General features: G+C 43.1%; 1 protein-coding gene across 1 annotated transcript in view; it reads right to left on the bottom strand.

The window, feature by feature from the left end:
- The window catches only part of DSG2 (desmoglein 2), a gene marked incomplete in the record, with an annotated part of 107198 nt that overhangs the window by 8105 nt on the left and 83409 nt on the right, over positions 1 to 15684 (bottom strand). Inside the window, 6 exon segments of the mRNA XM_073631514.1 lie at positions 204 to 563; positions 3045 to 3172; positions 3720 to 3950; positions 4520 to 4747; positions 6369 to 6511; positions 14236 to 14600. Coding sequence (XP_073487615.1) covers positions 204 to 563; positions 3045 to 3172; positions 3720 to 3950; positions 4520 to 4747; positions 6369 to 6511; positions 14236 to 14600 — 1455 coding nt within the window.

The raw sequence follows: 15684 nt of genomic DNA, 5'->3' as shown, positions 1-15684 counted from the left end.
TGTAAACAATTTTAAGCCTGGACAAAAATGGGTCAAAAGAAAAAAAATGTAAATTACACATTTTCTACAGTCACAAACTAATGCTTGCACCTTCAAAAAAAGTTCCTAGTGCTGTCTGAACAGATGCAATTATAGAATTGCAGAGTCCTGAGCCTTGCAGAATGAAAACACACAACTACAGTGTAAAAATCACAGATACTTACATCAAAGAAATAGCCTCTCATGAATTCTTCATTCAGAACAACCTGGCTTCCACCGGCACCTGCAGCACCAAATGAGACCTGAGCTCCAGCTCCACTTCCTGAGCCCAGAACACCAATAGCTCTCATTCCAGCTCCAGCACCTCCAGTTGCCATTTCTCCCGCAGTTAGCAAAGCCCCACTTTCTTCATATCGTCCACCCATCCCATACATACTAGAACTGTACATCCCCTTTGCACTGTAGTCATATCCGTCCATAGCTTCCATTGCATAGCCACTGCCTTTTAGCATTCCAGCACCAACTGCAGCCCCAGCCCCTGCTCCAGCAGCACCAATGGCTCCAACTGCAAGTGGCATGATGGCCTATAAAAACAAGAACAGAAGTCAATTTAATTTAGAGACATTTTTTACAGTGGAACTAAACCCATTGATTTAACAGTTTCCCCAAAAAGTTACATTCAAGACATGCCCCAAATGATAACTGTCACAGTTTCTTGTGCTGTCTACCCAACTGTTAAGCCATCAAACGTCAAACTGAGCACTTGTGCAGCATCATAACAAGTGCAGATGAAACAAAGTTGGAAGCTTCCTCAGCTGCAAAGGACAAAAGGGTTTAGCGCCGCTTACATATCACTTTGCATCTGAGTTTGGACAATCTAATAGTCCATAATAGTCGCCTGTCAGCTACTTGCTGCATTTTTGAAAGGTACTATGAAACTGATGATAGCACAATTATGTTGAAATGTGCATTTATGGTGACCTCTAAGGCTGCATTCACACTACAGCAATTTGAATCGCAGGCAGATTTGCCACGGATCTGCCCATGATTTGACAGCTCCGAGGTGTAAATGACAAAACGTGGGACTCACATTTGAGAGGTCATTCAATTGAATGAAACCTCAAATCAGGATGCGGGTCTACCGCGACTGTCGCGCCATAAAAAGTGCTGCAATTCGCATCGCAGGACGCATGTTGCCCAAAAGTAGCTCCTGAACCATTTTTGGGTGACATGCATCCGGAGATGCGGGTTGCAGCGCATTTTATCATGTGACAATCATGACAGACCCGCACCACGATTTGGGGCTCCTTTCAAATGAATAGCATCTTGAATGCAAGTCCGGCGTTTTGTCATTCACACCTCTGCGCTGTCAAATTGTGGGCAGATCCACAGCAAGTGATTCAAAACGCTGTAGTGTGAATGCAGCCCAAGTAATGGCAGCAAAGCCAGATAATTATGAAACCTGAGAGCAGATGACCTATGCTTTCCCAAGCCAGCTTTTGCCAACTGCCTTGCTTTGATGCTGAAACATGCCACGATACAAAACACAAGACGACCATTGAAAATATCCTCTTGATAAAATACCATTGCAAATTTCCTCTTGAAAATATTTACCATTTGGTATCAAATGTTTTTTAAACACCCAGAACAGTTCTGAAGATCATTAGATCGGACTTTACCTGCTGCATACTTGTTCTACATGTGAAACTCAAAGTACAGGGTGGCACAGTGGTGTAGTGGTTAGCACTCTCGCCAAGCAGTAAGAAGGGTCACTGGTTCGAATCCCGACCACGACACTACCTGCCAGGAGTTTGCATGTTCTCCCTGTGTCTGCGTGGGTTTCCTCCGGGTACTCTGGTTTCCTCCCACACTCCAAAGACATGCTGGTAGGTCAATTGGATCCTGTCTAAATTGGTCCTAGTATAGGTATGAATGTGAGTTAGGGACCTTAGATTGTAAGCTCCTTGAGGGTATAGGGACTGATGTGAATGTATAATATATATGTAAAGTGCTGTGTAAATTGACGGCGCTATATAAGTACCTGAAATAAATAAAAAATAAATAAAACCCCTTAGTGACCCACAGTAAAACAAATGTTAATCCCTGAATACAATTTTGCAACATGCGTTAGTAAAACTTTACATATCAAATCGAAACTACTTTGCGTATCTAGGTGGATTATACCTTCGCCCCCCCAGGACAAATTAGGCTTGCTTTTGGTGGTAAATGGTAACTGATCTCTCCTAAACTTTTTGGTTATCAAAAGCAAAACTGGCCCAGGCACCGATTTAAAAAAAAAAAAAAAAAAAAAAAAAAAAAAAGCTTATTTTTTTGTTGAACAAATCCTACTCAAACTTTATAGTAACCTTAACCTTTGACCTTTACCTTCACCAACAGTAACCCGGACAGTGACCTAGAGCAAACTTTGATCTAGCCTTTTTTTCACACACTTTATTTACATCTTTCTCTGCTGCAAGGGGAAAAAGTTACAATTCATCATTCTCTCTATTCAGAGGCAAAAGAACACACGGTTGGTTGGGCTGCAAAGTGACTGATCACGTGATAGCCAATCAGAGGCTATTACAGCGATCAGGTGACCAGGAATTGGGAATCAAGGGTCAATTGTTAGTACGAGACCCTGTGTTGTCGGGTGAGAGAACGGTCTCTGCTGGGAGCATGCTCTCAGCACAAAGACAGGTAGGCATAAAAGCGGCCTCATGGACAAAGACCCACTTCCGCGAGACCGCATATATGCATACTGTTGGCAGAAAGGGTTTAAAAACAAATGCTGCCTGGCAACGATAATTTTCAGGAGGAGGAGAGTTATGACTGCGTTCACATTCATCTCTGAACCAGTTACTTATAAAAGGTTGCAATTTTTAATTTACAGGGTGCTGTACAAAAAAGGTCACAAGACCTTTTTTGGCTTAATTCAAAACCAGTATAAGCATACTGAATTACATGCGTTAGTACATTACTACTGCAGGAATCATAAAAAAGAAAAAAACACTAATTATCTGAAGCTCTCTCACAGCAAAACCGTTATACTTCATTTTAGTACTTACTGTGTCCTCCGGTACAGGTCCTTCTTTGTTGTGTATCAGAATTGTTCCTTCAGGACCATCTTCTGGAACCGTTAAAAATCCTTTTCCTTGTGAGCCGCAGGAGCACAAAAGCAATAAAAGTGGCACCACTAATAAAAAAAATTAATAAAATAAAAAAAGATTCTATAGTTATCTGCATTTAACAATAAAAATCCATTAAAAGGATGCTTCCGATTCAATTTTGTAATGTTGAATAAAGAAATGAAACCCCTTTGCTGCCACAGATGTATGGCATACATCGGTAGCAGGGGAAGGGGTGTGTACATGCAAGTTTACACACTCCTGGCTCCTGTGTGTAAATCTTACAAGCCGACTGACAGTTAAGTTGTCAGATGGTAGCAATTGGGCAGCTGATCCCTAGCACCGTCCTACAGACAGCCAGACAACTAAAATTTCCAGGTGGTGGTCAGCAATAATGTTTTTTTTTCTTAATATAGGTTTACTGTAAACTATGCCACATATTAATCTACATACATAGAACATTTCCATCAGAATTTATTAGATTACATGTTGATTGGTTGATGTGATTGGTTGATGTACAGTTTGCTACTGCATTATACATTACAAGATGAAAACGTCTATAGAGTGCTTTGAAAAGTTATTTCTAAGTCATACACTAGATTGTTGAGTACTCACATAGTAACAGCAAACATGCAAGAATCATGAGTGCAACAGCGCCTCCTCCCAGGCCTACAGACGTGTTAGATAGTCTTTCTGAGCAGGCCGCAATGCCACTCTCACAGGCACACACCGATAGTTTCAGGACCTGCTTTTCTGGACAGCTCAGACCTTGATTGTCCGTTATTAGAATATTAACTTGATGTGATCCTATCCAAATGTTTTTTGGCATAAGTTGTGCACTGTTATCTAGGATAAAGAAGAAAAAATAAAATAAAAACACATTTGTCAAACAATATATACAAATTAGTATCAGATAAGGCATTTTCTCCCTGTTTTCTGACCATTTACAGTAAATTTCTGTCAAAATTAGTTTTTCTGTAAGGTACAGGGTCTTTGGCATTTGGCAATCTCAGGCAAACGTGGCATGGGGTAATCTTTGTATACCACCAGTTCCTGGTACTCTCCTTGCACTATACAGACACTGCTTATTCTGCTTCTTCAGGCAGTCTCTCTTAATCAAATTTTATCAGTCTTCCTGTAAATTGGCAGTCTCAAGTAAATAGAATGTTTTAATCAGCACCAGAATGGGATATTTAGCATTTGCAAGTTAATAAAGTTTCTATTTAGGGCAGGGCTTGAATGTGCTGCAGCTAGGATAAAATGTTTGTAGGTCATTTCAGGTGTGAAGCTGTAGAAATACAGCTGTCTGTCTAGGCATCTAGTCTCTGACCAGAGCTCTTATTATCCAGTATTGTACACAGAGGTACCATCTGTGTATTGAGGTACTATGAGTTAGCCTCACATATAACACTTACTATCAGTTTTTCCAATTGACCAGTACTTTGCATTGCCAGTTGGTTCATCCAGCACTGTAAATTTTAGGGGAGCACCATTGGGATAGGAATCCTTATCCACTGCGGTCAGGTTGATGAATGGTGAGTTTTCACAAACAGTTCGCTCCGCATTTACTAAAACTGGACAATTGTCATTGACATCTTCCACGTCAATAGAGATGGTGCCAGTAGCAGTCTTTCCCGGGAGATCTTATAAAAAAATAAATAAAAATCAGCAGGCTTATTAGAAACACATCCACTGATGCAAGCATTTTTCCATTCTGATAAAATATAGCAGAAAAATAATTAAAGTGTATCTAAACCAAAAAAAAAATGACACTCTACTGCAGGGGTGCCCAACCGCTGGCCCGTGGTGCCCTCCAATGTGGCCCGCCATGTCTTGTTCTGAGATGGCGGGTCAGCAAGCCCAGATTGCGGGTTCCCAATCCGCCATCGCCGAGCATTAGTGCGAAGAACGGAGCCGCCACTAGAGGAAGCAGAGCCAATGCTTCCTGTAGAGCGCCGGCTCCTTTACAGGCGGAATGATTCCAAATGTACTCCGCCTGTGACAAGAAGCATCGGCTCTGCTCTCTACTACAGCTGCATGCTTCTGTCACAATTATGCTCAGGGATGGTGGGTGGGGACACAGGAACCCGCGATCTGGGACAGCAGCCACCAGTAGCAACCAACAGTACCAGTCATCAGTACCAGTACCTGCCAGAAGTACCAGTACCCACCATCCATACCAGTCATCAGTATAAACCAGCAGTACCAGTATCCGCCAGCAGTACCAGTACCCACCATCTGTACCAGTCATCAGTACCAGCCGGCAGTACCCGCCAGCAGTACCAGTACCAGCCAGCAGAACCCACCAGCAGTACCCAAGAGCAGTACTAGCCAACAGCACCAGTCAGCAGTACCTACTAGCAGTACCAGTACCAGCCAGCAGTACCAGCCAGCTGCTGGAATCCTGAGGAAGAAGTGAAGATTGAGGCCAGTTGAGAAGCAGGTAAACCGCTGTGCATCAGTGTGTCTGGGCGGATCGGAGGGCCCTTAGGGTAGAGCGGTTTGCATTCGTGTCTGCTCTACATATGCAGAGTGGACACAGACCTGCCATCCCCCTTTATGCTTATTGTGGCCCGTGACCGGTTACCAAGTCGATAAAGTGGTCCTCGCTCCTCAAAAGGATGGGCACCCCTGATCTACTGTATCTATGGAAGGAGGCAAGGTTGACAACATATCTGCCTTCGATCATATCCAGCACATGAGGGAAGGATTAGTAGTTTACATACAGGGTATGGAAGACAACATTGTTTTTGCTTTCAATTCAGCTCACAAGAAGTGACAAGAATATCGCACTTTTGGCAATATCAATGGGTATTTTTTTTTTTTGTACTTGCTGAAAATGTTAGTCTGAAAAATTAAAAACTAATGCACTCTCCACATCCATTCACACTTCGTGTAGCGGGAATGAGCGTTCCCACTCACGATTTTTGCTGTACTATTTTCACGTGTTGCGCTTGGGGTACCCCATTTATTTCAATGGGCTGCCCTGTGCGAGTCAACCAAAAGCAGCTGCTGCTAGAGTTTAAGATGCTAAATGCAACTATCTCGATGGAGGTTACAATCAGGCCCAAGACTAATGAAAAAGCCTTTTGCGTGGTTTAGAATAACTAGAGATGTTATGTAGATGCTCCTGCAATCCATGCAGTTCTTTACCAAGAAGATTTCAGACAAATGTAAAATATATGTAACAAAATAAATATATACAATAAATATACTGTACAGCATATCTACTAATAATAACAATAAAAGCAGCAGTATTATTACCTTCACTTATTGCCAATATCTTTGCTACATAGGAACCATCAACTACATATATAGACTCACGATCAGGTACTTTAGTAAGTTTGATTTCAGCTGTAATTGGGTCAATGGTAAACCAATTATCGGGGTCATATTCTTTTGCATACCTATTATAAAAAAATATATGGGACAGAGTTTATACATGTGCACATACAAACATTTGAAATCTTTATGAAATTTAAATGTAGAACTTTATTTTCAGTCAACACAAAACCATCCGTATTCAGGCACCATATAAATTATATTGTACCATAAATAGTGCATAGTTACACTACACTAGTGTCCAGTCTAATGTATGGATCACTAGGCATCTGACTGGATTACTGAAAGAAAATCTAGCTCCAGGAAGGTAAAAGTCCTTTCATTTTTCTGGTGCCAGTAAACAATCCAAAAGAGAGAAAAAAAAAAAAAAAAGACAGGAGAAAGTCTTTATTAGAGAGAAGTCAAACATACAGAATAAAATATTTGTCCAGAACGCTCACTGGAAGGTAGCAAAGTACTTCCTGCAAGCAAGTCTACAGCTTCCTAGTTGCATATCTGCAGTGTGAAATCTCAGGCACTGCTGCCTCCAACCCATAGTTTTAATGGGTATCAAAAAAAAAAAAATGGGAGGTAGACTATGTCTGCTATTAAATGGCCAACATCCCTCAATCCCTCTGTCAATAGAAATACAAATTTCCCCTAAGAGTGGGACTATAAAAAGGCACAGATTGTGAAAGTGTATAAAATCACAATTTAATAGTATCAAAAAAGGTCACAAAGAGTAATGCAATGTAAAAACATGAAATATTAGACCAACATCACATGCTATGGAAAAGATAAGCAAAAGTGATGTAGATAATAAATACTGTTTTCATTCGTGGTTCCTACGCGTTACAGAGTAATCTAGACTCCTTCAGGGATAGTTCGATATGCAAAAATGAGTAACACTTATACTCTAAGAATACAAAATATACAGTATGTTTATACATCCATTGAATATTAAGGAACACAAGTGGCAAAAGGAAAAAGCATCCATTTGCTATCTGAATACCTTAGCATAAAGGCATGTTCTCATACAGCCTATGTGCGTTGGCAAGGAGGTAGACAAACACCTTGAAAAGTTACTTATATACACACACATATTTAACTATGTAACATGCATTAAAATATGACTCACTTTCACTTTTGCCTGCAGCAATGCCAATCTGGTCCCAGTATACATATATGTGGCCCTGCATCTAAGCCCTCTCTGAAGTGCTCTCTCCTCTGCACCCTATCCTGGACAGCCCCTTGGTACCTTGTCGTGCGTATTTGGCTACACTCGACATTCAGATAGCAAGTGAATGTTTTTTCCTCATTTCCTTACTTTCACCATTGTGTTCCTCAATATTCAATGGATGTATAACATATTTTTGTATTCTTAGATTATAAGTGTTACTCATTTTTGCATATCGAACTAACCCTGAAGAAGTCTAGATTATGCTAACGTGTAGGAACCACGAATGCAAACAGTATTTATTATCTACATCACGTATGCTTATCTTTCAATTGCAGGTGATGTTACTCATAATAATGTTAGTCTAATATTTCATGTTTTTATATGCATTACTCTTTGTGACTTTTTTTGATACTATTAAATAAAATTGTGATTTTAAAACACCGTTTCACAATCTGTGCCTTTAAAGTCCCACCCTGAGGGGAAATTTGTATTTCTATAGTTTTAATGGGTTTCAACTGTTAAGTGAGAATTGGGGCTGTCATCTGTGATGCTTACTGTTCTCCTTGCTGGAAGCAAGGAGAAAAAGGCAGCGAAGAACAAAGCATGGTAACTCATTAAATGGGTTAAAGATCAGCTGCAGGGACACCAGAAGCAAAACCGCTGACTTTTGTCTTCTGCATGCCTTTTTAGGGTACAGCTTCCAGAGTTCAGTTCCTCTTTAGCTTAGCTTTTTTATTTAGGGGTAGTGGCTAGCAATGTTTGCTTTAAAGAGTTCACATTTACACAAAAAAAAAAAAAATGTGCAGCTTTAACTAAAGTTGGACAATGCCTTTGCTACAAGTGTAGGCCATTTACGAGGCATGACAATTTGATTTTTGAAATGAACTGTAAAAAAATAATATAATAATGACTTACCTACACACTAGCAGTGGTTGTCACCTTCAAAGTAGTCCATTTGTGAAACAAAGCACTTTTTTAGAGCGACTGTGCCACTGACGGGAACATCTTTGTCGCAGTGTGCTCAAAGCATTTTAAGGCTTTTTAATTTTGGAAACAGCCAAAAGTAGCAGGGTGCCAAGTCAGGAGAATACGGTGGTTGGTCAAGTTTCAATTGGATTTCTGGGGCAGAAACTTGAACACCTAATGCATCTTGTGCGGTAGTATTGTCATGGTGTAGAATACACTTGTTAGGCCAGAGTTCTGGTCCTTTCCTCCAAACAGTAACCTTTTCAGAATTTCCAGGTAACAATGTTGTTTGACCATTGCACCATGTTCTAAGAACTCATAGTGAACTATCCCCCCCTTGTGAGGAGAAAAAAAAAAAAACACAACACCACACAAAACCATCAGCATGGTTTCGTACAGAGAACAAGACATGCACACTTCCTTCAGGCAAGGTGAATTTGATGTTTTCCACTGCATATGCTCTAGTGTTTGGTTTCCAAATCATACTGGAAGCACCATGTTTCATCACTGGTAATAACCCCATCGAACACCTGTGCATTTTTCAAAAGATCGGATGAAATTTGAAGAGAACATGCTTTTTGATCTTCGGTCAAGATTCGAGGCACCATCTTGCCGAAATCTTTGTCAAATCCTCTGTAATGCCGCGTACACACGAGCAGACTTTTCAGCATCAAAGGTCCGACGGTCTTTCGAACGACCGGTTTTGCGCACACACGAATGGACTAAAGTCCGTTCGAAAGTCTGTTCGTTTGAACGTGATGACGTACGAAGGGACTAGAATAAGGTAATTCATAGCCAGTAGCCAATAGCTGCCATTGCGTCCTTTTTCTATTGGACTAGCATACAGACGAACAGATTTTTCGACCGGACTTGAGTCCGTCGGAAAGATTTGAAACATGTTCCAAATCTAAAATGTCCGTCTGATTTTCGACAGAAAAAGTCAGCTGAAGGTCCGATGAAGCCCACACACAATCGGATTATCTGAGGGATTCGTTCCGTCGGACCAGTCCGGTCGAAAAGTCCGGTCGTGTGTACAAGGCATTAGAATCTGCAGCACCGTTTACATGTTCATGTTTAATCGTTGATCCAAGCGCGCAAGGGTTCACACTCTTTCCACATTTGCATCTGTCCTTTGTGTTTATGGCTTTCCACTTCTTGCATCATTGAAGACATCTTCCAGCCCCCCCCCCCCTTTAAACCACATATGCCATTCAAAAACACTTGATTTCTTCATAGAATGTTTACCAAAAGCCTGTTGTAACAGAGCTAACATTTCATTTGCAAATTTGCCAACTTTCACGCAAAATTTGATGTTAATCTGCTGCGCTAGATTCCGGTCACTCATTTTCCACCAACAGCGCAACAGACAAAGTGTTATTGATACTACTACTCTGTAAAGACCGAGTCTACCGGTCTGTGACACAGGCAAGTGCAAGTCGGAACATGTCAGAACACACTCGAGTGTGAACAGCTGTGTGACTTCCCACCATAGCGTTACGCCATGGGCATTCATGGAATTAAAATTGTTGCACCACATACAGTATCTCACAAAAGTGAGTACATCCCTCACATTTTTGTAAATATTTTATTATATCTTTTCATGCAACACTAAAGAAATAACACGCTACAACAATGTAAAGTAGTGAGTGTACAGCTTGTATAACAGTGTAAATTTGATGCCCCCTCAAAATAACTCACACAGCCATCAATGTCTAAACCGCTGGCAACAAAAGTGAGTACAACCCTAGGTGAAAATGTCCAAATTGGGCCCAATTAGCCATTTTCACTCCCCAGTGTCATGTGACTCATTAGTGTTACAAGGTCTCAGGTGTGATTGGGGAGCAGGTGTGTTAAACTTGGTGTTATCGTTCTCACGCTCTCATACTGGTCACTGGAAGTTCAACATGGCACCTCTTGGCAAACAACGGAGGATCTGAAAAAAAAGAATTGTTGCTCTACATAAAGATAGCCTAGGTTATAAGAAGATTGCCAAGACCCTGAAACTGAGCTGCAGCATGGTGGCCAAGACCATACAGTGGTTTAACAGGACAGGTTCCACTCAGAACAGGCCTCGCCATGGTCGACCAAAGAAGGTAAGTGCAGGTTCTCAGCATCATATCCAGAGGTTGTCTTTGGGAAATAGACGTATAAGTGCTGCCAGCATTGCTGCAGAGGTTGAAGGGGTGGGTGTCAGCCTGTCAGTGCTCACACCATACGCCGCACACTGCATCAAATTGGTCTGCATGGCTGTCATCCCAGAAGGAAGCCTCTTCTAAAGAGAATGCACAAGAAAGCCTGCAAACAGTTTGCTGAAGAAGATAAGCAGACTAAGGACATGGATTACTGGAACCTTGTCCTGTGGTCTGATGAGACCAAGATAAACTTATTTGGTTCAGATTAGGGGTGCAACGGATCAAAAAACTCACGGTTCGGATCGTTCCTTGGATCAGAGTCACGGATCGGATCATTTTCGGATCAACAAAAAAAAAAAAAATATATCCACATCTCCCCCACTGTAATACATCCACATGTCCCCCCCCCCCACTGTAATACATCCACATGCCCCCCCCCCACTGTAATACATCCACATGTCCCCCCCACTGTAATACATCCACATGTCCCCCCCCACTGTAATACATCCACATGTCCCCCCCCACTGTAATACATCCACATGTCCCCCCACTGTAATACATCCACACGTCCCCCCCCCACTGTAATACATCCACATGTCCCCCCCCCCACTGTAATACATCCACATGTCCCCCCACTGTAATACATCCACATGTCCCCCCACTGTAATACATCCACATGTCCCCCCCCACTGTAATACATCCACATGTCCCCCCCCACTGTAATACATCCACATGTCCCCCCCCACTGTAATACATCCACATGTCCCCCCCCCACTGTAATACATCCACACGTTCCCCCCCCCCCCACTGTAATACATCCACACGTCCCCCCCCCCCCCCACTGTAATACATCCACACGTCCCCCCCCACTGTAATACATCCACATGTCCCCCCCCCCACTGTAATACATCCACATGTCCCCCCCCCCCACTGTAATACATCCACATGTCCCCCCCCCCCACTGTAATACATCCACATGTCCCCCCCCCCACTGTAATACATCCACATGTCCCCCCACTGTAATACATCCACATGTCCCCCCACTGTAATACATCCACATGTCCCCCCACTGTAATACATCCACATGTCCCCCCCCACTGTAATACATCCACATGTCCCCCCCCACTGTAATACATCCACATGTCCCCCCCCACTGTAATACATCCACACGTTCCCCCCCCCCCCCACTGTAATACATCCACACGTCCCCCCCCACTGTAATACATCCACATGTCCCCCCCCCCACTGTAATACATCCACATGTCCCCCCCCCCCACTGTAATACATCCACATGTCCCCCCCCCCACTGTAATACATCCACATGTCCCCCCCCCCCCACTGTAATACATCCACATGTCCCCCCCCCCACTGTAATACATCCACATGTCCCCCCCCCACTGTAATACATCCACATGTCCCCCCCCCCCACTGTAATACATCCACATGTCCCCCCCCCACTGTAATACATCCACATGTCCCCCCCCCACTGTAATACATCCACATGTCCCCCCCCCACTGTAATACATCCACATGTCCCCCCCCACTGTAATACATCCACATGTCCCCCCCCACTGTAATACATCCACATGTCCCCCCCCCCACTGTAATACATCCACATGTCCCCCCCACTGTAATACATCCACATGTCCCCCCCCCCCCCCCACTGTAATACATCCACATGTCCCCCCCCCCCACTGTAATACATCCACGTCCCCCCCCCACTGTAATACATCCACATGTCCCCCCCCCACTGTAATACATCCACATGTCCCCCCCATTGTAATACAGCCACAAGTCCCCCCCCATTGTAATACAGCCACACGTCCCCCCCCCCATTGTAATACAGCCACACGTCCCCCCCCATTGTAATACAGCCACACGCCCCCCCCATTGTAATACAGCCACACGCCCCCCCTCCACTGTAATACAGCCACACCCCCCCCCCTGTAATACAGCCACACGCCCCCTCCCCCCCTCCACTGTAATACAGCCACATGTCCCCCCGCACTGTATACATTACAGTGTTGTTAGTCTGGCAGTGTTAAGAGAAGCCGGCGCCGCCAAGCCAGCCGCCGGACCCACGAGTTGAGGGCGGGGTGATGACGTCAGCACGCAGCTGAGCGCCGCCGGGTGTACCAAGATGGCCGCGGCTCCGGAGCTAGGCCGAAGCCGCGGCCTTTCCTAAAACCCCATGTCGCGGAGCGCTCCGCGGAGCGCGGGTGTGCTGATCCGAACAGCCTGGCCCGTTCGGATCACGGATCGGTGACGATCCGTTGCACCCCTAGTTCAGATGGTGTCAAGCGTGTGTGGCGGCAACCAGGTGAGGAGTACAAAGACAAGTGTGTCTTGCCTACAGTCAAGCATGGTGGTGGGAGCGTCATGGTCTGGGGCTGCATCAGTGCTGCTAGCACTGGGGAGCTACAGTTCATTGATGGAACCATGAATGTTAACATGCAATGTGACGTACCAAAGCAGAACATGATCCCCTCCGTTCAGAGACTGGGCCTCAGGGCAGTATTCCAACATGACCCCAAATACACCTCCAAGATGACCAATGCCTTGCTAAAGAAGCTGAGGGTAAAGGTGATGGACTGGCCAAGCATGTCTCCAGACTTAAACCCTATTGAGCATCTGTGGGGCATCCTCAAACGAAAGGTGGAGGAGCGCAAGATCTTGTGATGTCGTTGTGGCGGATTTGAAGAGGACTCCAGTGGCAACCTGTGAAGCTCTGGTGAACTCCATGCCCAAGAGAGTTAAGGCTGTGCTGAAAAATAACGATGGCCACACAAAATATTGACACTTTGGGCCCAATTTGGACATTTTCACTTAGGGGTGTACTCGCTTTTGTTGCCAGTGGTTTAGACATTAATGGCTGTGTGTTACACTGTTATACAAGCTGTACACTCACTACTTTACATAGTAGAGTGTAATTTCTTCAGTGTTACATGAAAAGATATAATAAAATATTTTTAAAATGTGAGGGGTGTACTTACTTTTGTGTGAGATACTGTATGTACCTCCTAAAGCCTGACTGAAAAACTGATATGTTTTCATTGCATTATGCCTTGTTTCTAGTACATTACTAAGACACTTTCAGCTCTTACTGCCTACCACCACCATCACAGGAGCGATCTCTCAAACCCCCCGCACATGTGTGGTTCACCATCTCATTTGTCGCTGGATGATGCCTCATTGGAAGGTATGTAAATGGCTTACACCTATAGCAAGGGCAATATTTAGCAGTCTTCAAAGATGCAATTTGTTCCTATCTACAGGTGCCACTTACTGGCATTTTTTTGGCAAATGTGAACCTTTTAAATGCTAAAATTGTAACCTCATCCAGGGTTAATTAATTGTTGTAATTTTCATTACTTGTTTAAACGGTACCTGCAAGCACGCTGAGAGAAGCACCAGGTATCTACAACTTTTTTTAAAACCAAAGTTTTCATAAAATTGAACTGACTTGTTTACTGTATGAGAGGGGGGAAAAAAAAACAAAACAAACAAAAAAAAAAAAAAAAAAAACACTTACTTAACATGTTCTGCAACCTTTCCAGTGTCGGCATCAAATGCTTGATAAGAACCAATTACTGTGTTTATTATTTTCTTTCCTTCAGCCACAGCAAGGTTCTTCTTTCTTGGCTTAAATACAGGTCCCTCGCGTGCATTCTTCACTCTCACTTTAATGGGAATAGCTTTTATTCCGCCGCCGCCGCCACCTCCACCTCCACCTCCACCTCCACCACCTCCTCCTCCTCCTCCTCCACCACCTGTGTTTATCATTCCACCGGATGAGCTACCTCCACTAACTAGGTGCATAATGGAGCTGTGATACTGTGCTCGGTTTGAGACAACCACACTCAGCTGTGCATTTTGCATCACTTCATAATCCGCTTCCTGAAAATAGATGTGTAATATTTAAAAAAAAAAAAAAAATTACAGCAATAAAAAACACCCCAAAAAAACCAAACACACACACATATATACACAGTAGTTGTAGTTACTGGCTTTACTTTCAAAAAGGGACCTGTACTGGGTGCAGGTATGCATTAGCTATACAGAGAAAGACAGTTAAAGCTGATGTCCATGTTTCATGTCACTTTAAATAGGAGAATGAAGTATTCCCCAAAAACTGTATTTTGAAGGCACTACCACAATGTAGAAAAATATAAATTTTATTTACAAAGAAAATATATCAAAAAATCAATAGTAAAAAGTACTAATACACATAGACATAAATATGGATACATAGAAAGACCATCAATGAAGGCAAGTAGATCTCTCTGAACCGATGCGTTTCAGAAATGTTTTACTTCATCAGGGTTCATACAGAGGAAATTACATCTGAGGGGTTACAGAATGCAAAATGATTAGTAAAAACAAGTATAGCACTACTACCAGAGTAAACCTTCAACATGGACATAAACAAAATGCACTTACTTAAAATTCATTGACAATACATGAGTATCCATATAGTTAAACTATCCACTTACTCCAAAATTTTCACAGTAGAAGTTTTATAAGTGCCATAGGTCTAGCCCCCTGGGACCACCCGGCACTATCCATGTATTGGGTAGAAGGATTGTGCCCCGGGTCCATATGTCTACTGAGTCGCTATATCAGTCCGCTTTTATTATAAAATTTTTGGTTTATTTTTTAGTCCCCCCCCCCCCCCCTTTTTGAATGTGCTTGATTCTCTTCTTCGTTTGTGTAAATCCACGAGTGTGGCATTTCCACGTGCCCTTGTTACATCCATATTCAGTTCATGCAGTGTTTATCATCTATGCCCATGTTTGGTTATGGTCTTTATGGAAGCCTTATGATGGCTTTCGCATTTGTTTTACACCCACTCTTAGTATTCACTACTCCAGAAGCATTCCCTTAGCTATGGGTCCACCTTCTTTCTCCCAAGTTCAGGTTGAGGTGCTGATACCAATGGCAATCACTCCCTGTTCTTTCTTTTGCTTTTTCAAACTTTTAT

Source organism: Aquarana catesbeiana, linkage group LG05 (genome assembly GCF_042186555.1).
Source record: "Aquarana catesbeiana isolate 2022-GZ linkage group LG05, ASM4218655v1, whole genome shotgun sequence".
Classification (NCBI taxonomy): domain Eukaryota; kingdom Metazoa; phylum Chordata; class Amphibia; order Anura; family Ranidae; genus Aquarana; species Aquarana catesbeiana.
The sequence above is the reverse complement of the archived record's forward strand: the minus strand, read 5'-3'. Positions and strand labels throughout refer to the sequence as shown.